Here is a 22,163-nt window from a genome sequence, read left to right as displayed (position 1 = left end):
ATCCATGGCAAGCCGTATAGAAAAAAAATTTATAATCATTTGTAAATATCAAGCTTATCTATTAATGTTACCACCCCAAAATCATTACATTATACTTCAGTACAGTTCATGATGATTGCACACAAACATCTTTACCTGCCAATGAGGATATTCAAAATAGTTTGATAATGCATCCTCAATGGGTGTGTAAAACCCCAAGATATTTCAACAAAGACATAAACTGTGGACCAGAATTGACCAAGTATTTCAATTGCTTTCACTCGAAGCATGTTCTTGGCAATTATGTTTGAATGAACCTACAAATTTCTTTCTTATCTTTTGTATTGTGCAGGGTTTGATGTGATAGACATGGGACCGGAGGAAGTTCTTCTCATCACTAGGAAACAAGTCAGTAGAAGATTCATCCATTACACCTTACAGGGATTACTGGCTATCTTTAGTAAGTACTACTTAAAGTATCTTCATTCTTAATCTTATCACAGATACCATTTCTGTCACAAATCATGTCCGGAGACCAGTTCATAATTAGCTTTACATTATCTGTCAAGCTAAGTAGTTCATTCATGAATACATTTTTATATATCCAACAAGCATATTATTCCTGGTTCTCTTCGTGGGATCGAATGACAAAGTTTCCAACAACCTGTCATTGATGAATGAACTGCAGCATTCAGAATTCAATATGCACATAACACCTTTTGCTGTATCTAGCACGTTTGCAGTATGTCATCTGTAAAAAATAAACATTTCAAAATGTCACTTGTACAACTATACTTAAAGGTCCTACATGTATGACACAAAAACCATCTTATTTTGGATATATATCTATTCTTGGGTAGTTTTACTTGAAAAATACGAATTTGCCATCGGTTTCTGTGTATGACGAACCGGTGTTGAGTTATTCCATGGAAATGAACTTCTACTTGAACGCCCACTAAAATTTTTGAAAAAGTCGGCCCATTGACCTGTCAATCATCGTGATGTCATCGAAAGAAAGCTTTCTCAGCTGTGCAGCCGGACCCCTAGTTATTGCACATGTTTCTTGTGTAGTTGCTGTTTCGACCGAACTCATCCTTAACGGATTTTTAAGATTTTTATGAGGTTTTGATCATGGCTGCAGCATCGTCATCAGCTGCGTCTGATTCTTCATACTTTGAAGATTCAGGTTCTGAATATTATTCCAGCAATTCAATTTATTTACTTTGAATCCACACGTGCAACCACAATAGGCACTTCACGCTCCAAACGTCAGCAACACTCAGCAGATTCTTCCCCTGACGTCATAATTGTCACGTGATATGCGAAACCAAATCGGGCTGAATTTTTGTGGGCATGGCGAATTTGGCTCAATTTTCAATATAAAACTGCCTTTGAACCTGATGTGGGATGTTTTTCGGGTAAAATTTTGATGGAATCGTTATTAGTAAACACTAAGCTAACAAATAAATCAGCATCTTTGCTGTATTTCATAGGACCTTTAAGCATGATATTTGGCATTGTTGTTGTGATCTGTTGACAAGAAGGTAATATGTGCAAGGCTTATTAATATCATGTCAGTGGTCAGCATGTATCATTCAGTAGGTATGAACTGGTCACCATTGATAACTGCTGTTTTATGCAGGATCAAGATTATCTTTTTATGTTGTCTTGGTCGATAGGTGCTAAGATATATATCATATTCAACAAAATCAATGTTTTTTTAAAGTCTAAAATAAGATTAAAAACTTTGAACTCTGAAGAATTCATCTTTTTGTACCTCTACAGATCCGTCAGAAGCTCCTAAGACCCTGCCCTTGGAGAGTTTCTCCTCGATGGAGAGCTTGAACTCGGAGACATCGGGTACCTCAATGTCTGGTATGTCAGGGTTCTCTATGTCAGCCATGTCAGGGACATCAATCATCTCCAGTCACTCCCTCAAATCAGGAGATGTGCCGGTGTCCAAACCCCCTAAGGTTTCATCGAGATCCATGATGAGAAGTGTCAAGGAAGGCAGACAGAATCACCTTCATGCAACAACATCCACCCCAAAGGCGCATAACTGGAGAGGAGATTTCTCCAATACCAGCTTGAGTTCAATGGGTTTGCACAATCCAGAGTTGTCACCTGTGTCTCCAAGTCCACCTCCTATTCCTGAAGGGCGGAAGGAGAGTGATAGCAACAAGAGTGATAAGCGGTTGGGTCATCTAGGTATTCCTCAAGAGGTCTTGGCCTTCCTGCAGGATGAGAATGCCTTTAGTCCTGAATCGGTGCCACCGCCACTGACGCTGAAGGCTGAAAGTCCCGTGTCCATCAGTTCTCAGAGGTCATCGAGAGAATCGTTGATTGGAGGCACAAATTCACCTGTTGCAGGGACAGTTAATCCTGCATTCATTGATGAGACTGATGACATTGTCAGTGAGCGTGGCTATACTCTTGCTGCTTTGAGACGGATGAGTCCGACAGCCAGAGGGAAGCCTGTAGTAAACAGGCCCAGTAGGTCACCATCACCAGGAGATGTCTTCTTGCCAAATGCAGCTTCTACCAGTCTGGGACCGACTTCAAAGAATAGTAGCAGGGGCAACAGCCCATCAGGAAAATCAGCCGTAGCTGGAAGGGCAAGACGACAAAGTAGCACTGACAGTGTTGATAGTACTACTAAGGGTGCCAGGCAAAAAAACAGGACATCCCCTCTGCAGACCCTTGGTCATGAGAACATTGCCATGAAGATTCTGAAGGACACCATGAAGCACATGACTGCTGTAGAACGCATGCAGCAATATTCTGATCTCCAGCACAACAGGGAGAAGCTTCGTAGAAACAGCAGCCAGGATCGAGCCAGCCCCTTGGAACAAGAGACCAAATTCAACAGTACTTCCAGCAACAATAACAACAGCGCCACCACTAGCAATAACAGTGCTGCTAAGGTCAATAATCCTGTTTCTGCAACAGTGGTGGAGAGTAAGATACAGCATCACACAGCTAATGCAGAGAGCATGTCGGCCCCTACCACTTCATTGGTTGGACGATTGGAGAAGGCGGGCAGGAAGCCTCCGCCTCCTATCAAAGCTAAACCTCTCTTTGACAAGTCTCGTAATTTGACAGCTAATAACCAAAGCACCCATTCCAAGCCAAATGGTAGCATTCCTCATACGACTAATGGATTTAATCCACAAGGGACCAACTCTAGTAATGGTCCCACAAGAACTACTTTTGGACCAATACCATATAGACCCAATAATAGTCATTCAAGAGAATCAAGGACTAGTGATAGTAGTGACAAGAGTTCAGATTACACTCGTAGTTCTATTTCGAGTGATCCTGACAGCAGCCGTCAGACCCCACCATACAACAGTCATTCCATTCATAACAAGTCCACCTTGCCACTAACCAAGCCTATCAACTACTCTTCACCACCAGACTACAAACAAGTCATGCTGTCACGCCAAAAGAATCTAAATCCAAGTCCCAATAATAGTTCAGATCACTCCAGCAATTCACCATTCACCCAGCTTTCATCAGGTCAGAATATTGGTAGACGACCCGGCAGCGCCCTCAGTACTAACAGTAGCCTCTACTCATCCACATCCTCCATTCAAAGCGTGATACATGTACCAACAGGAGGGTCTACAAACAGGCAGACACCGCCCCGACAGCTTACCACTGCCCGACAAGGAAGCCTGGACAGTAATGCTTCAACAGACAGTCTAGGTCTCACCATGTCCCCACGTACACCTCAGTCCCCAAACAGACCTATGATGAATGGAGGCATCCGCTCACCTCTAGCCTCACCGAGGGATCATACGGTAATGACCAAAGATGGGGAACGCAAGATTGTTGGCCAGAGGGTATTCCAGTCTTCCCCTTGCTAGCAAAGAAAACACTCTTATTACAGATGATGTATTGTTGTGCATTGTGTGCAAAATATGACTTACACATACCCACCCTCAGTTGAAACACAAATATGAACAGTATTGAATCGCTTGCATGACTTCTTCAAGATGGTGTTGATAGTGTGGCAAATGCTCTTTAAGACTATAGCTCTGTGAACAATTTCTTGAGCTATTCATGAGCAATTTGTTAGAATTAAGGTCAACTTGTTGCTAAGAAAGGAATAATTATTCATGTGAAAATATGAGTGTGATGAAAAAGAAACATGTTACTGCATTTTATATGTTACATATGGTGGTATATATTGGTGAATGTGTACAAAAAAATATGTGCCCTCAGACACTACCAAAGACAAACAACCACAGATATAAAATAAGTGCTCAATAACAGTTTTCCACGAGTTGCATAGTTGCCAACAAATTTTTATATAGGTCAACATTTCACAAGCTAAAGATCTCACTCTCCATTGAATTTTGACCCATTTGAATAAAGTTTTTCTATGGGTGTTTTATAAAAACATTTTCTGACTTGACATTTGGTTTCGAAATTGGGTCTGTGATTTATTTTCTTTTATATGAATAATAGATATGAAACAGTTTTGAACTATACATAAAAGACACAATTCAAAATTAGTTCTCACAAAGAACGTTTTTGTGGATCTTTTAAATGTAACTTCTCAGGATGCAATTTCCAAACTCAATAAAAGTTTGTTATTTCTTTAAAACAGCCTCTAAACTAAACTTTACATTGATGATTTCATTCCAGTTGGTTATTATTGTCATAAAAGCCTCTTATTCCATTGGATTACTATGATCTTTTGAACAATATATGTTGGTCGATATCATTTTAGTTATTATATACCTTTTTCCTCATCTAAATGAATTTAATGTGCAACTCATTATATGGTAAATTCAGTATGAACATGCCTTTGGGCAATGTTGCTAGGGTAAGATAAATCTTGAATATGCTGAAATACAATGCACTTGTTTTATAATGACGCAGGGATTTAACTTTCATAAGTTCCTTTAGACAATGCACGCTCTCACCATTTTCTTGTGATCCGATGATATAATGAATGCACAGCCTAAATCATTCCAGATATTTTGGGGGAGGAAAAAAATCACATTTTCTGTAATTTGCATCACATTAAAAGTTGAGCTGTTCGCATGTGATTTTAAGTCCATAACTCTGTTAATTTTTGATAGATTTTTTTCTTGGATAGATTTTCACCAAATATTTACTAATGCATTTCTTCTGTTTTTCTGCTTCTATGAAAACGACTTCATGCTAGATTGAACGTCCCTTTTAATATTCATATGAATTACAGGACCTTTCACACAGTAGACATTCATCAGGTGAATATTACTTTGTCATTGAGTTTAGTTCTTAGTATATGGCATATAAGACAGATTATTCAGGAGTATCTTAAATAAATTTACAAGTGCCTGTGTGATGATTAATTTCCTTTTATAAATGCATTCCATGTTATTTTGCTTGATTTTTACTGTAATTGTCAACAGTAATTCCTATATTTTTACACTCTGCCTTCTTTTAGGACACATTTTTGTTCTACATTATTATATCTGCAATTTTTTGCATATGTACTCCCTTGTTGGTTTTTAACCTCAAATTTGCAGCCACTGTGTTCATAGTTGTATTCAAGTATTGTTTGGTTCAATGCTTCCATTTATGATGTTTAAAATTAACTTATTAAAAAAAATGAATTCAAATCGATATAATTGTATTATAAGTGTGCAAATATATGTCACCTGATGTACATACTATATTATTACTGTAAATATGTACATAAATGAAATGTTGCTCATTTAAACCAAATTCACATCTTTATAGCCGACATTTTTCATATTAAAACTAGGTGTATATACATTGGTAATATAATGCTAAAGAGCATTTATATTTATAATTCAAACCTTTTTTTTTAATGCTTATTTTTTCTTATTAAAGAGTTTTTCTTTGTGCTTTCAGTTTAATTGTTGTGGGTTTTGCACTAGAGTATAAGTCTTAATTTCAAGATTTGAGATATCTTATTTATAGATTGAAATATTAACTTGGGGGTTAAATGGGCATGGTATGTAATCAAAAGTCAAGGAAAACTGGATATGCAACATTATTACAATAATGATTTACAACAGGCTCATATGGTAATGAGATAGTAAAAACAGCCAGATAAAAATATTTGCCCTTTTGTATTAAAACAACTTCATTTTAAATATTAATTCATTCATTTATTTAATTCAGGGGAAGATTGTATTAAAATAAATCTTGCGGTGAACATGCATCAATATGGTGCATTTTATTCAGAGAATAGGCAAATGGAATTTCTTTAGAACTGGAAATTTATTGAAGAAATCTTGCAATTTTCTCTCAATCAATATTTCAATATCCAAATATCTTCTAAAAAGACATTCAAGTCTCTTATATATTGGCAGCATATGAAATCTAGGACATCTGCATGCACAGTTATATTGTTGGTATATGTGTGATCTTGGTTAAATCATGGGCTTATGTGTTATTCTGCTGGTACTGTGTGTGGTTATGGTCTAGTCTGTTGCTTGTTATTCTCCGTCCAAAGGTATATTCAAGGTGAATTGATTATTTGATCTGTTTATATCAAGTGTACTATATGTATTCTTTTTATTGGATTGTAAATTTTGTCATTTTATTTATTTCTAGAAGTACTAATGCACCTGGAACCCAATTCATAAATAATTGTAATGTTATGCATAATTCTATTAAGAGCTAAAATCCAATCTCAAGATTTTTCATATCATAAACTATAAATGTAATTTATTAGAAATACTTTCATTAATAGCAAAGTACAATATATACCATTTGCCCTGGAAACGTGTTCAACAATAAAATTCTTATCAAAATCAAGGTATTTCAACTTTAGGTAATGCTAATGAGAAATACACTTTGCTTACCATGTTCCAGTTGGTTTGTAAGATTGGTCCCATAACACAAAGGTTAGTGATTAAACGTACACCTGACTTTCACGATTGATTGTACATTGTAGACAATACAATCAATCAGTACAAAAAATATTCTACGGTGATTGCTAAGCTTTGTGTTATGGCCCCCAGGTCTCCTTGTTTCATCAATGTATGAATGAAACCTGTATCCTTCAAAGAATGACAAATCATTTTAAAATGATACTGACAAGATAACTGATATCTCATCACGTAGCGATTCCTAGCAAGAGCCTTCTTTACAGTTTTGAGCTGTGGCTGGTTTGAAAATTGGCCCAACATATACCAGCTGTTGACACCAAGCTTGAAATCTTCCAATATAATCATATTTTTACCATATTCAATATTAGGAAACATATCATATATGCTACCCTATTGAACTGCAGTTTCCTTCTTATTTATTGGGATATTAACTCTATTTGTGATTATGAATTATCTCATATGATTACATACTTTCTAGTTTCTTTTCTGAAATATGTACATGTATTTTTAGTATGTAAAATATGAACATGATATGTGCTATCTTTCTGATTATCCATGTTCATGAAGGAATGCAGAAAATTGATTACTCTTCATGAACATATATTCTTTTGATAATTACATTCTACTATAAAATCTAATTAATCTTCATATGTTGCTTTATTTTATCCCACCTAAATGTAACTATTCCAGCTGCTTTTTGTGGAATTATGGTCTATATTTTGGGGCTTGCCTTCTTTGTAATTATTATATCTGTCATTTTGACGAGTGACTCATATTTCTGAAAACTGTTTTCCTGTACTGTTCTTCACAGGAAGACCAAATGATTCAATTATAAATATTATTTATTCCTCTTACCATTATATGGATATATATGAATTGAGATTGTTTGTATTAAATAAAAACAATGTAAAGTGTTTTCTAAGTATAATCAAATCTCTTGTGCTACAGGCAAAGGAATGTGCCACAATGATTGAATAAATGCTGTTGTGGTCAACATCAAAGGGTCATTATGTGTTTTACTTCATTTAAGATGGTATTTTGCATTATAGTTATAATGAAAGTGGACCTTAGGGATTGGTGTGTGTATGTATGATCAGTGCAGTGTACCTTCAAACCCTTTGCTATCATCTTCATAATGTAAGAACTATTCCACAGGCACCACGTACAAGTCATTCTTACTAATTATTTGTAATTCATATCAGAAGTCTTGACTATTACATAAAGAGGCTTCTAGGCACATTGGAACACAATTATAGAGATTTATTAATACAAAATTCTTAAAAAGATGGTTAAGGGGGATATTGTCCTTATTTAATGATGTTAGAGAAAGAGAGAGAGGAAGAGTTAGAAAAAAAAAGAAAATAAGAGGGGAGCTGGAAGAAGACAAAATACAGTGCGTCCCAAAAAAAACTATACACTTTTGAAATGGCTGCCAAATAAAAGATTTAGCACTTTGGGGTAAAAGACTTATAGATATGGAAAGCCAATATAGTCAACTTTCAAATGACACCAAAAAGTTGAAAAACTATTCATGCTTGAGCGAGTACTGCCCACTGAAACAAAGGGTATGAAAATTAGGGTGGGCCGGAATTAGCCTTCCAATTTCTCTCAGGTTTTTTTGTTTGATACTTGCAAAGTTGAGGGTTATTTGGTCAATAAGAGATCAGATGTGATCAGATTGTTGTTTGTGAAAATGTAGTGCATTATTAAATTGAAATGTAATGCATGAGTGATCATGAATTGCAATTTTTAGTGCGGCATTTTGTCTTTATCATGTGGATCTCAACAATGTATTCATGACAGTCAGAAGAGGGGGGTAATATGACTTACATGTAGGTAGGTGTAGTACGTTGATGGTATAACGGTCAACAGAACATTTAGCAACCCCTCCCTCCATCTCTACCCCCTCCCCCCACTTCTTGAGAGACTAAGCTTGACTAGGCTGGGCAGGAATTAGCCTTACAGTTTTTTTGAGAGGTTAGTCCTTTGGAACTTACAAAGCTAAGGGTGTTCTGCTATTTATGAGTGAGATAAGGTTTGGTTTCTTAGGCAAATTTCATGAGTTACTAAATTGAAATGTTATGCATGAGTGAACAGGAATTGTAATTTTAGTGTAGCATATTCATCTTGTGGACCTCAGAAGTGTATTCGTGCGAGTCAGATTAATGTGATGGTACATGTTACAAGCAACAGGCCGAGATATGCTAACTTGCTAAGACTTGGTTAAAAGGGCATTCCTCTTCATTTTGTCCTTTTACAAATTAAAAGTCATATGTACCCTCCCCTCTCCACCTCCATTTCCCAGCCCCCCCCCCCTCTCTCTCTTTCTCTGTCTCATTTCATGGATTGTAGCCTATTCAAAACTTAACTGCCAAGTGACCGGTGGCTGATGGTCAGTTTTTTTTATTTAATGATTACCAAGAAATTTAATGATTATGGTGATTAATGAAGTAATTTATTGAAAAAAACGAATGTTTGATTGGTCACATTGCACATTGAATGAGTTGATTTACTGATGAATTGTTGATTGAATGATTGATAGGAAAAAGTTGATGCCCCAATTCAGAATTAATCATTAAATCAACATTCTGCTCTGGACTTCACTTGTACATGACAATAGCCATCAGTCTCTCAACAGGAGGGGGGGGGCGGGAAAGAGGGAGGGGGCGGGGGCTGAATGTTCTGTTGACCCTTGTTCCATCAACCTACTTCTCCCACTTAAGTCCTACCCCCCCCCTATTCTTCCGACACCCATGAACACATTGCTGATATCCACATAATAAAGTTGAAATGCTGCCCCAAAAGAGATCCAAATGATAAAGTTGAAATGCTGCCCAGAAAGTGTAATTTATGTTCACTCATGCATTAAAGTTCAATTTAATAATTTAAAAAAATTGCTTAAGCAACCAAAACTGGTCACGGTTGATCATTAATTTATCACAACGCCCTTAACTTTGCAAGTTCGAAAGGATTTGCCTCTCAAAAACTGACATAAGTTGAAAGGCTAATTCCAGCCCACCCTAATTTTCATACCCTTTGTTTCAGTGGGCAGTGCTCGCTCAAGCATGAATAGTTTTTCCAACTTTTTGGTGTTATTTAAAAGTTGACTTTATTGGCTTTCTATATATGTAAGTCTTTTCCCCCAAAGTGCTACATTTTTTATTTGGCAGCCATTTCAAAAGTGTATAGTTTTTTTTGGGACGCACTGTAGAGAGTGAGGTTGACAATACCAATTCATTTTTGGTGACATTCTCACATATATTCTCTGGTTATATATATAGTTTTAAAGACTTTCTAAACCATAACTTATGCTTACTCCACTTACAATGTAAGAGTGTAATAACATCCTTCTTTCAGAATGTGTTGAATCTTCATAATTAAACCTAGGTTTAACTCCAGACTTAATTCTAGGTTCACCCTCCATCTTCAACATGTATGAGAATGTAAATAGTATAAGGAATAGAATAAAATTTCTTTCCTTTGTGATTAACCGTCCATCCTTTTTCAGAAATCTATTCTAAATCAGTCAGCAGCATCAATATTTGAGACAAAAAAAATGAGCTCTACTTTAATTTTTCTGATTTAAACATTTATTTTGTTTCCATCAACAAAGTCTAAAAAAATTTGAAAATGAATATTAATTGCCTCTGTGATTCGAGAGTAATTACAACTTGGAGTGTTTCATCAAACTATACCGAATGTTCAAAGTAGTATGAAAATAGTAGTATCAAATATGTATAAAAATATGTTTGATAAGAAGAATGTGTTCATCTATATTGAATTTTTGGTTCCTGCAATTACAGATAATTGAAAAGCAATTTGGTCATTACTATCGATTGTTTGAAAATGGTTAGGGAAAAAATAGTTTAAAAAAAGATGATATAACAAGAAGTAAAACTCCAAGCCAAATTTGATCAGGAACCCACTCAGCATCTTTTCCTTTGTAATCCTACCATTAATGCATAGACAAACCAATTAGGAATACAAAAAAATCGCAGTGAAACCCAATAAGCTGTGAAGCTATTATATTAGGCAACAGACATTTTTTTTGTTAAGCTATCTAAGCTTCGATAATCATGTCATATTCATCTTCTAAACATAAATCGGGACAAGATAATTGTTCATGTACATCTCAATTACGAAATTTGGCAAGGGTATGATTGACTTTATTTCATTGGGCATAACTTCTTGTTTCCACAGTGATTTTATCATATATCTTAAATAATCATAGAATATCAAAATATATTTTCCTCTTGACTGTTCATGATTGTTTTTGTCACTCTTCCTTTTGCCTTGCTTCATGCTCCTGACTTGTATCTCCTGATTCAAACCCAAGTAATCGCTGAGACAGGAGGCAAGCAAGTTCAAAGCCAACAACAATAACAAACTCCGGTCTAAGTAGGTTGACCTTTGGCACTCGACCGGTCATGATGTCCGCCCATTTGGCCATGAAAGAATCACCTGAAAAGGAATTAATACAAAAGGATGACTGTCTTTAAGATGTCATGCTGAGGAATTAAAAAGGAAAATGTTAGTTGTATGTTGTCTTTGATATTTTAGAAGAGTTATTTAGTTACATAATATTGTCTTTTACTTGCCTTGAGGGGAACATCGTCCCGATCCACTAGAAAACATGGTTCTTTTAACGAAACTTTTTATTTTCCTAGATTGTAGAGATAGTCAACAATTATTATTGGCTGGAGGTTTATGAAATGGAATATCAAATAAAGAATTCAGTAAACAAGAAAATCAAAGCAATGAGACATTCTTACTAAGGACACCTGAAACTCATTTCTTAACAACCAGTGCCATGTTGTACTGGATCCTGTCACATCGTGTACAATAAACCAATTCTACTTTCGAATCACCATGGAAGATATACACTGTAGTCAAGGAAAGTAGGGAATCATAAATCTGGACTTTTCAAGCAAGAAAACAATCCATATCTGATCTTGGATGATTTCCTCAGCTTGCCTGAGCGTGAATGTTCTCTTTGAAAATTGCAAGTCCAGCTTTCCAAATACAATTTCATACTATAATTACAAACAGCAGAAATGACATAATAGGGTAAGAGATTAGTTACCTTTACGTTGAATACCTGCTGTTGCTGCATCCAGTAATATTGGGAACTTATATTGAAGTTGACTAATATATGATGACCTATTATAGAATGATAAAATTTTACATGTGACAGTAATTGATAAGAAATCCTGCACTCTTCAAGAATGTCCGGGGGAAGCTACACAAAACTACAGGTACTTAGGGTAATATTAAATCTGGTCAGGTGATATTCATGCTTTTAAAAACTTTTTTCCAAGTATTTGCGTACAGAAGATGAGCTGAACACAAAAGCAATGTTGTTCCGTGGAGGATTTAGGTATGATTGAATTCACTCACTTTCCAATAAATATACTGGAGCTGCAGACAGAAACAAAGATTTAGGAACCACAAATGAATTTGGTTTGAAAGTTTGGTCCACCCCCCCTTAGTTCAGTACAAATGAATTCAAAGGATAATCATATTTCAGTAGAACTTAATATTTTTATATGATTCATAAATGACAAGAAAAATTGTGAAAGCGTAAAAACAAAATAGTTGTTACCCTCCCCAGAACTTAAGAGTATAACATACAAACATACAGAGATACAATTAATATATAAAAGTGATTGTAACTTTTCTACACAGTTATACTCAATAATAAAAGTGATTGTATTTCTTTATTTCACACGGCCCAGAAGGTTCCCTTCAATCATGTTATTTACATTGTATCACATGTATGTGCATTCTCCTCACATGGAGTGCTGCTAATGGCTCTGTATGTGTGCATGCATATTTTCCTGAAGTCCAGTTTTCACATTATTCAACTAGTTACCATAGCAACAGTGATTTCTCACCATTTGAAATCGTGTCCAAACTTATCCATCCAGCGCTGATGATAGATCTCCATAGCCTCCCTGGACACGTTCCCATGAGCGAGGGCCTCCTCCAAGAACATTGCCGCTAAGCGTCCGCCATCCATGGCAAGATGGATTCCTTCCCCTTTGGGACATGATAAATTGATTAGATCAAAATCAGTTCATGAATAATTAAAATCATATTCTTGGATGGTGTAAGGGAATTCTAGTTGAGATGTCACTTTTTAGGGCTTTTCTCTTTTATTTCATTTTACATGTTAGGTTCTATGTAAAGTGGTCTTGATTATAAGTATTTTTCATTTGATATTACTGTGTGAGCCTGAGAGAGCTCAGATGGTAATCATTCCCCTATACTTAACCATGCAGTTATATGGATTATGAGAAGGGATCAAATCATTTCATTAAAAAATGTGATCAGCATTTAGTACTGAACTTGGAGTTCCATATTAAATTCCTTTTTAAGGAATATTTGTGTTCATTGAATGATAGAATAACTTTACAGAATAATTGTTTTATGTTACAAGAGCAAGCTGATTTTGTTAAAATAATTCACATTTCTTCATATAAAGGAGCTAGAATAAGGAACATGGACAGGTCTTTGATAATACAGGTCTTTAATTAGCTTCAGAGAGAGAAAGAGAGAGAGATTGATAAGAGAGTCAAAAAACGTCAGAAAGGCAGATGCAGGTTGGAGGAGGAGAGAGAAAGGGAAAAGGAGAGAATAAAGAACATCAAAGTAAAAGAAATTAGAGAAAATCAAATAGGGTTAAGGAAAAGAGTCGAGTGTAAAGTATTTAATCTGTATGAGGTATTCAAAGGTGCCAGCTCCCATAATTTGTCAAATTTTAATTACAAAGCATCTGGGAAGGAAAGATCTTCAGTTCATATTTGAGGTCTTAAAGATCTCATGCTATTCTAAGAATATGTGCATACTTTTAATAAGGTTACATACCTGTCATAGGGTCAATCATGCCAGCTGCATCTCCGACAAGAATTACCTGGTTGCCATAGGAACGCGGTACACCACCAAAACGCAGACTAGCTGTAACATGAGATGATTAAACATTTAACTCGTACCAGCAAGAAAATTAACACATGATCAGTTTACATAATAGAGATGAATATAGATCACTCCACATAATAGCTACGTACGTCATTTACCAATAAAAAACATACCAAGCATAAGCTCTTTACCGTCTATTGGCACAATTTCTTGGAAATTTTGCCTGATAGTTGCAACACTTTGTTTATCCCAATGTTAATCAGTATTTCTACTACAGTGCGTGACAATTTTTCAATTGCAAAATTTATTTCTTTATAGAAGATCTGCACAGGTGTAGGAACAATGAACCAGTAATTTTTTTTTTATTCCAAGGCCCTTTTCATAATTCTTCTTTTACAAGCTATTGCAAAATATATATGTTTACCTTAGTTATTGAAGAAAATAATAAATAAAAAAAGTTATTAAAAATTACATGATTTATTTAATGATCAGTAGCAAAAAGAACTTTTCAAGCCCAGATGAATGATAATTTTTGCATAAATAGACTTTTACGGTATTTTGTTTCTCCTCTAGCTTGATGTGTTTTAAACTTTTCCATCCCTCTATTTCTTAAATTTGCAGAACAAAGATGATGGCATTGTAGTCCAGAGAGTGCAGATGTAAAGTTTAGAGATATTACATTAAACTAACCTTCGGATATTCATATTCATATTATCTTAAATACCTACCAACTTTCATCCTTTCCACTTTAGCCTTGTCCCCTAGTGCCCTGCTGACATAGGGATCATTTTTCATGATGTTGTCATGCCAATAGGGTAGGTCATCATTGCCAATTTGAGGATTACCAGGGATTATGTAGACACAGTAATTAAGCTCGTTGTTTGGATGGCGGAATAGGGCAGAATATCCTGCAAGATGTAAAAGATTATTTTACTTACTGCTCATAAATCAAATAAATTACAATACTACATTTATTCACAATATTGTATTTTTTATTTCTTTTAACATAAAACAGGATAATTTAAAGTAGAGTTTAACCTAATCCAAATGCCATATTCTTAGAAGAGTATTAATCAAGCACATGTAAAGTTACCACTGAAATATGGAGTGACTGTAAAGGCTGATAAAATTCAATTGAAAGAACGTCCTTTACAATATGATTTACAACATGTTGATATCTGCAGAAAATATCCACAGCATATAATATGGTACCTCTATGACTACACATCGATTAGTAATATATGCAACAATCACTAAGGATGATGATCATCGTGTGTACAGTCATCTAGTAACTGCTGTTCCAAGCACTGTATAACATATATTTATCTCTCTTCGTAAACAGAGTTTATAACATTGGAAGAAATTTCATTACCTGGGAGCATGTCTTTGTTATAAATCACCACACCATCAGCCTTAAACCTGTGGGTCCCCGGCTCTACATACGCCCTAGAGCATGATCCCTGGGGTGGGGTATCAATGATACCTAGCTTGGTAGCCATGGTGGACGGGGCACCATCGCAGCAGGCTAGAACACGTGCCTGGTAGGTCTGCTGCTCCCCACCCTCCAGAAACATGGTCCACAGTCCTGTTGATTTATCAAGGGTAGCAGCCGATACGGAACTGTTCTCCTTCAAATCCGCCCCGGCTCTGGGGGAAAAGGGAATAAATCAGGATCTTTATGTCAGGTTAACTAGCAAACATACTATAGAGGTGACTAGTTCGGGTCGTGGATTCCATTCTCAGTGGGAAAACTGAAGCAATAAATCTTCAGCAATGTTGTATTCACTTGGGTAATGTTCTGTATGGTGCATATCAAATGCAACGTGGCTATCTAAATGAGATGTAGAACTATTATTTTATATAGAATTCTGGAAATTTGTCCTCCCATATACTTTTTACCATGTGAATTAAGTACTCAGATTTTCGCTATGAAAACATAACATAATTCAATTAATTAATTTAGTAACTAATTTGAATTAGTTTGCACACATCACTTGTTGCTTAGCAAGTCATGTTACTAATAACCTTTCAGGGGAGCGTTTCATGAAAGGACTTGTCGGACGTTTTATCCGACAAGTACTGTTTTATCCGACATTTACTATGGTAACAGTGACTCCCAGCCAATCATTATCAAGGAAAGTTGTCAGATCTGACAACTTGTCGGACGAAAATGTTGATGAAACGCCCCCCCCCCCCCTGGTTGTAAAGAACAGTCTTTTCCCAGACATATGCATATACAAAATTAAAACGTAAAAATTGTCACTTTATAAATAATTAGTATATTTTATTTAGGGGACCTGTAGCTTTACATTCAATCAGTTTCAAATGTGTATCACAGTGACAATTTAGAAACTGGATATTAGTAATTATGTTCTTTTTGTCATCTTTAAGTTTTTAATTTTTGAGAATTTTGAAATATGTACACATGCACATCAACACTGATAAATATATATGTATTAAGGAAGATACCCTCTTATTTTTAAGTAAACAAATCTTAACCGTGCATATTTAATTATGTGGAGAAAAATTGGTTAGAGATCTGTATTGCATGGTGGCTGCTCGATAATTACTATTATCAACAACAGGCTCCAAGCTACTAAATCATGTCACTTAAATAGCTAATGGAAATGTGAATAGATTTATTGAATATATTGTCAATAATAATTTTAATGAAACCAGAGGTTGTGAACTCACTTTTTAGCTGCCATGGCAATAGCATTGTCAAGATGGAGTCTCTTACATGCAATGGCTGCTGGGATATCACCCATGATCTCAAGACTCCGCCCTATGAAGCTCAAACCACCAGGGCTAACAAGACCTCCACTGTCTGCCTGTTGGGAAAAGGTAATGATATCAACGACATTAGTATACTACTGCTGTTCATGCAATTAGGTTTACCACACTACAGTGCGTCCCAAAAAAAACTATACACTTTTGAAATGGCTGGCAAATAAAAAATGTAGCACTTTGGGGGAAAAGACTTACATATATGGAAAGCCAATAAAGTCAACTTTCAAATAACACCAAAAAGTTGGAAAACTATTCATGCTTGAGCGAGCACTGCCCACTGAAACAAAGGGTATGAAAATTAGGGTGGGCTGGAATTAGCCTTCCAACTTATGTCAGTATTTGAGAGGCAAATCCTTTCGAACTTGCAAAGTTAAGGGCGTTGTGATAAATTAATGATCAACCGTGACCAGTTTTGGTTGCTTAAGCAATTTTTTTAAATTATTAAATTGAACTTTAATGCATGAGTGAACATAAATTACACTTTTTGGGCAGCATTTCAACTTTATCATTTGGATCTCTTTTGGGGCAGCATTTCAACTTTATCATGTGGATATCAGCAATGTGTTCATGGGAGTCGGAAGAATAGGGGGTGAGATAGGACTTAAGTGGGAGAAGTAGGTTGATGGAACAAGGGTCAACGGAACATTCAGCCCCCGTCCCCTCCATCTTTCCCGCCCTCCCCTCCTGTTGAGAGACTGATGGCTATTGTCATGTACACGTGAAGTCCAGAGCAGAATGTTGATTTCATGATTAATTCTGAATTGGGGCATCAACTTTTTCCTATCAATCATTTAATCAACAATTTATCAGTAAATCAACTCATTCAATGTGCAATGTGACCAATCAAACATTCGTTTTTTTCAATAAATTACTTCATTAATCACCATAATCATTAAATTTCTTGGTAATCATTAAATAAAAAAAACTGACCATCAGCCACCGGTCACTTGGCAGTTAAGTTTTGAATAGGCTACAATCCAGGAAATGATACAGAGAAAGAGAGAGAGGGGGGCTGGGAAATGGAGGTGGAGAGGGGAGGGTACATATGACTTTTAATTTGTAAAAGGACAAAATGAAGAGGAATGCCCTTTTAACCAAGTCTTAGCAAGTTAGCATATCTCGGCCTGTTGCTTGTAACATGTACCATCACATTAATCTGACTCTCACGAATACACTTCTGAGGCCCACAAGATGAATATGCTACACTAAAATTACAATTCCTGTTCACTCATGCATAACATTTCAATTTAGTAACTCGTGAAATTTGCCTAAAAACCAAACCTTATCTCACTCATAAATAGCAGAACACCCTTAGCTTTGTAAGTTCCAAAGGACTAACCTCTCAAAAAACTGTAAGGCTAATTCCTGCCCAGCCTAGACAAGCTTAGTCTCTCAAGAAGTGGGGGAAGGGGGTAGAGATGGAGGGAGGGGTTGCTAAATGTTCTGTTGACCTTTATACCATCGACGTACTTCACCTACCTACATGTAAGTCATATTACCCCCCTCTTCTGACTGTCATGAACACATTGTTGAGATCCACATGATAAAGACAAAATACTGCACTAAAAATTGCAATTCATGATCACTCATGCATTACATTTCAATTTAATAATGCATTACATTTTCACAAACAACAATCTGATCACATCTGATCTTTTATTCACCAAATAACCCTCAACTTTGCAAGTATCAAACAAAAAAACCTGAAAGAAATTGGAAGGCTAATTCCGGCCCACCCTAATTTTCATACCCTTTGTTTTAATGGGCAGTACTCGCTCAAGCATAAATAGTTTTTCAACTTTTTTGTGTCATTTGAAAGATGACTATATTGGCTTTCCATATCTATAAGTCTTTTCCCCCAAAGTGCTAAATCTTTTATTTGGCAGCCATTTCAAAAGTGTATAGTTTTTTTTGGGACGCACTGTAGTACTATTACTATTACTATTGATGTTGCTATTGCAATTGCTGCTGCTGCTATTAAGACTGCTACTAATACTACTTCTACTGAAATTATAATAAGTGATTATATAAATACGGTCATAGGTCAATAAGTTATGTTTACCAATGAATAAAGTTAGGTTATATACATATAATAACATTTTATGTTTATACCACTGACAATCAGACTAAAAATAAAACGGGGGCACTTTTTGTGGAAAAAAAAATTAATATTGTTTGATTTTATACTTGGGAGGGAAAGTAGATTTGCATGAATTTTTAATATGATTTCATTTATTATACTAAATCCTCAAATTTTCTTACCACATGGGCCTTTTTCTGGTTTATAAGATCGTCATAGATACCCATATCCATCAGTATCTCTACCGCTGTCTTACAGACTGCATCGCCACAATATTTGTCTCGGGGGAACTTTTTCTTTTCCAAGAGTAGAACCTTCCGACCAGACTTTGCCAGGTAATAAGCCAGGGTAGACCCAGCTGGACCAGCTCCAACGATAGCGACATCATAGTGGGCCTTCTTGGTACCCTGTAAATTCAAGTAGTGAAGAAATGAGGGTATGAGTCAATTAGATTTTTCAACATAAAGTTCTTAGTCATCACCTTCTTCTTAATTGTTGATACCATCATTATCATCATCCTCGTCCTCAATATCAGATCATCATCCTAGCACCATTATCACAACCATCATCATCATCCGTCATCACCATTACAACAATCATTACCCTCATTATCATTACCAACACATCTACCCACATAAATAGTCATCAATACCATCATCACCACCTCCAACATCATCACCACCTCCAACACCAACACCATCACCTCCACCACCATCATGATAATAATTAATGACATCATCATCCTCATCATCCCCATCACCACCACCACCACTACCACTTCCACCTCACTCATCGTTACCATCATTCTATTTCTGTCCAATGCTTAGAGGAAAATAAAATTTATCACATTTCTGATTACTTCTTTCTGTACTATTCTTTTGCCATGTATCATATCATCAGTGAAAATGTAAATTATTATGAGGGAATACAATACACCTTGCACAATTTTCTTTTAGATTTATGAAGAAATTAAAAGAAAGCACATATCAGTAATGATAAACAATAATCAGTTCTTCTTACATACTATTAATCAGGTCTTTTTATTCATTCAACACTTTTATTTCAGGTGGGTGTTTCATAAAGCTGTTCGTAAGATAAGAGCGACTTTAAGAACGACTGGTGATCCTTTCTTTTAGTAAATGGTATATACCATTGGCAATGGTTTAGCGCGCAAGAAAGGATCACCAGTCGTTCTTAAAGTCGCTCTTAACTTACGAACAGCTTTATGAAACGGCCCCCTGGAGTAAACTAATTTTTACAATCCAGTTATCCAGTTTGAAAAATGGTATACATCTAGATTGATTAATTGACAAATGATATTTCATGAATTATTGTCTATTGAATTACGTCAAATTCACAGTAAAACTGGAAACATATTCAAACTAAAATCAGTCTAATTGACTTATCAATTTTCAAAATGAAAATATATCATTTTTTAATCTTAACCCACCCTAACGAGGAATGATTTCAGTACATTTTGATTTAACAAAATTGTTGCTGAAAGAAAATCAATTTCATATCATCATTATGATTCGCATTTACAGTATTTGCCCCCTCCCCTCACCCCACACACACCCACATGCACTCAATACTGCCATCAGTTAACAAATGGGACATCCATTACACCCCCCCCCCACACACACACACACCATAACCATATTACACTATATCATGTTGCAGAAATGCAAAGTGATAAAAAATTACTTAAAACAGATGAGAGTGTAAAATGAAGTTTTGCAATCAATCATATTCACTATCCCCAAGACACCAATTTGGGTATCTGTCACCCACCTTATCATCTTTGAACATCTTTGACAGTGAATCCATTGTGCGTTTGGTAGTGAGGATGGTAAAGGCAAAGTAGGAGATGGCCGCTATCATTATCATCTTGATGAATACAACAGGTCCAAACACTAACATCCAATGAGAGATGATGAGGATCCACTGGAGCTTGACATCCATCCATGGTGCAGTTGATGATGATGGTGGTGATGATGATGGTGCTGGTGGTGGTGGTGATGGAGAGGTTTTTGTTGGTGGTGGTGTTGGTGGGGACGAAACCTTGATTTGTTGTTGTGATTGTGCAGTTGGAGGTGATGATTTAGAAAGTGACGTTGATGGTGGTGGTGATGATGATGTTGATGGTGGTGGTGCAGGTGGTGATAATGTTGGTTTGCTTAATGGTGATGATGAAGATGAAGATGATGATGGTGGCGGTGGTGGTGGGGATGATGGTTTGTTTTGAGGTATTGATGATGTCTGGTCCTGAGGTTCTGGTTTTGGTAGTGATGGTTGACCACCTATTTGCTGATTCGAGTTTGACTCCATTGTGAGTCCTAAGCCAAACTAATAATAAAAGTAGAAATATGTTCTTCATAATAACACTGGATTCAAAATATAAAAAACATTTATCACCATTTTTAAAAAACAAAATATATATATATTTTAATTTGGCCTTTGACATTCTGCCAAAGTAGGGGTTTGTATACTGCATATTTATGAGCTACAATTGGTCGTCGCCTAAGCGACGTTCTTAGTTATAAAATCTGTATCTTGTCTACAGTTTCTCCTCAAGTTGTAAAAAGGTTCTACATTTAATTTTGCTTTATGATTTTTTGATATATATTCTCAAAGTTTCCTCGAATTTGCTAAATGTACAAATAGAGAAGATATATTTTACTTACATGCCAAATTCAGATGAATTCAGTACAGCCTGATTGAGAGCTCTCTGAGGAACCTATTCTTCATTGATTCTTGAACGCACACTCTATTACATACAGCTCATTCTTGTCTTTATCACTGCGAATGACTTTGCGTCTGGAGAGTAACTCGTTCACATTAAAAATATACGACCAATCTAAATGGCGTGGTAGCACACATTAAATAATGTATGCCCACCTCCCGGGCCCACCTTCCTGTAAGTTGACAAAAGGGGGTCTAACTCATAAATTGATCGGTCTACAATCCTGATTATATAGGGATATCGTTGTGCATGTGAATAATTCAATTGTTAAAGGTTACTCAACTTGAAACTCAATTCGAGCATGAATTGAACAACAATGTTTGTCTCCGTTGTCATTGATGTATTTTGACTATTCAAATAATGTCCTTGTGCAGGCTTTGATGGCAGATTGGTAGGACACCTGGAATGGGGACGACCCGCCCCCCCCCCCAAAAAAAAAAGAAGAAGAAGAAGAAAAAGACACTTTACACTTTCTGTTAATCATTTTAACATTTGTTTAGTTGACATCATGTCAATTCATTTAGAGATATGCATTAAAAATAGTAAAGTCATCATATAGCATGTATTTTATGGGTAATAAATTAATCAATCACGATTTTATTCTTCAATCTTGTTTGGATAAACTTTAGAATATGAACTGGGGAAACGACCACTCCGCATTACAGGTTAAGTGAGATAGTGAGGTACAAAGGTGAAAAGGATGTAGATAAAAAGTTTGAAGACTTGTCGGCGAATATACCTATCAGTTTTCACACTTCACTTATATTCCTGGTATAATAGGCCTATATAATAA

General features: G+C 35.9%; 2 protein-coding genes across 4 annotated transcripts in view; one reads left to right on the top strand and one right to left on the bottom strand.

The window, feature by feature from the left end:
• The window catches only part of LOC129254803 (tetratricopeptide repeat protein 28-like), a 42,359-nt gene extending 34,519 nt beyond the window's left edge, over window positions 1–7,840 (top strand). For both annotated transcript variants that reach the window (XM_064109745.1, XM_064109736.1), the window contains 2 exons: window positions 332–439; window positions 1,765–7,840. In XM_064109745.1, the coding sequence (XP_063965815.1) occupies window positions 332–439; window positions 1,765–3,848 (2,192 nt within the window). In that variant the 3' untranslated portion in view covers window positions 3,849–7,840. The remainder of the gene's footprint in view (window positions 1–331; window positions 440–1,764) is intronic.
• A 244-nt stretch (window positions 7,841–8,084) lies between these two features.
• Window positions 8,085–21,688, bottom strand: LOC129275426 (conditioned medium factor receptor 1-like). 2 transcript variants are annotated; one of them, XR_010295747.1, is made up of 11 exons: window positions 21,312–21,688; window positions 20,419–20,973; window positions 18,810–19,034; window positions 16,452–16,588; window positions 15,130–15,404; window positions 14,486–14,665; window positions 13,707–13,796; window positions 12,734–12,878; window positions 11,923–11,999; window positions 9,905–11,300; window positions 8,085–8,385 (listed from the first exon to the last, which is right to left on the bottom strand). XR_010295747.1 is itself a non-coding variant. In XM_054912108.2 (10 exons), the coding sequence occupies exons 2-10, from the start codon at window positions 20,953–20,955 to the stop codon at window positions 11,116–11,118; spliced, it is 1,851 nt and encodes a 616-aa protein (XP_054768083.2). In that variant the 5' UTR covers window positions 20,956–20,973; window positions 21,312–21,688; the 3' UTR covers window positions 8,085–11,115. The 2 variants fall into 2 exon arrangements, 1 of the variants encoding a protein (XP_054768083.2); XM_054912108.2 differs by having other exon boundaries at window positions 8,085–11,300.
• Between the last annotated feature and the right edge of the window lie 475 nt (window positions 21,689–22,163).

Source organism: Lytechinus pictus, chromosome 2, assembly GCF_037042905.1.
Source record: "Lytechinus pictus isolate F3 Inbred chromosome 2, Lp3.0, whole genome shotgun sequence".
NCBI classification, from domain to species: Eukaryota; Metazoa; Echinodermata; class Echinoidea; order Temnopleuroida; family Toxopneustidae; genus Lytechinus; species Lytechinus pictus.
Note: the sequence above shows the minus strand (reverse complement) of the source record. Positions and strands in the feature narration are given on the sequence as shown.

Excerpts from the sequence above, each read along its gene's own strand:
- LOC129275426 (XM_054912108.2), bottom strand. The coding sequence starts at position 20,955 with ATGGAGTCAAACTCGAATCAGCAAATAGGTGGTCAACCATCACTACCA. Across the intron at positions 13,797-14,485 it reads AGTGGAAAGGATGAAAGTTG|CTAGTCTGCGTTTTGGTGGT; the intron begins GTAGGTATTTAA and ends CTCATGTTACAG. Across the intron at positions 12,879-13,706 it reads CATGATTGACCCTATGACAG|GGGAAGGAATCCATCTTGCC; the intron begins GTATGTAACCTT and ends CATGTCCCAAAG.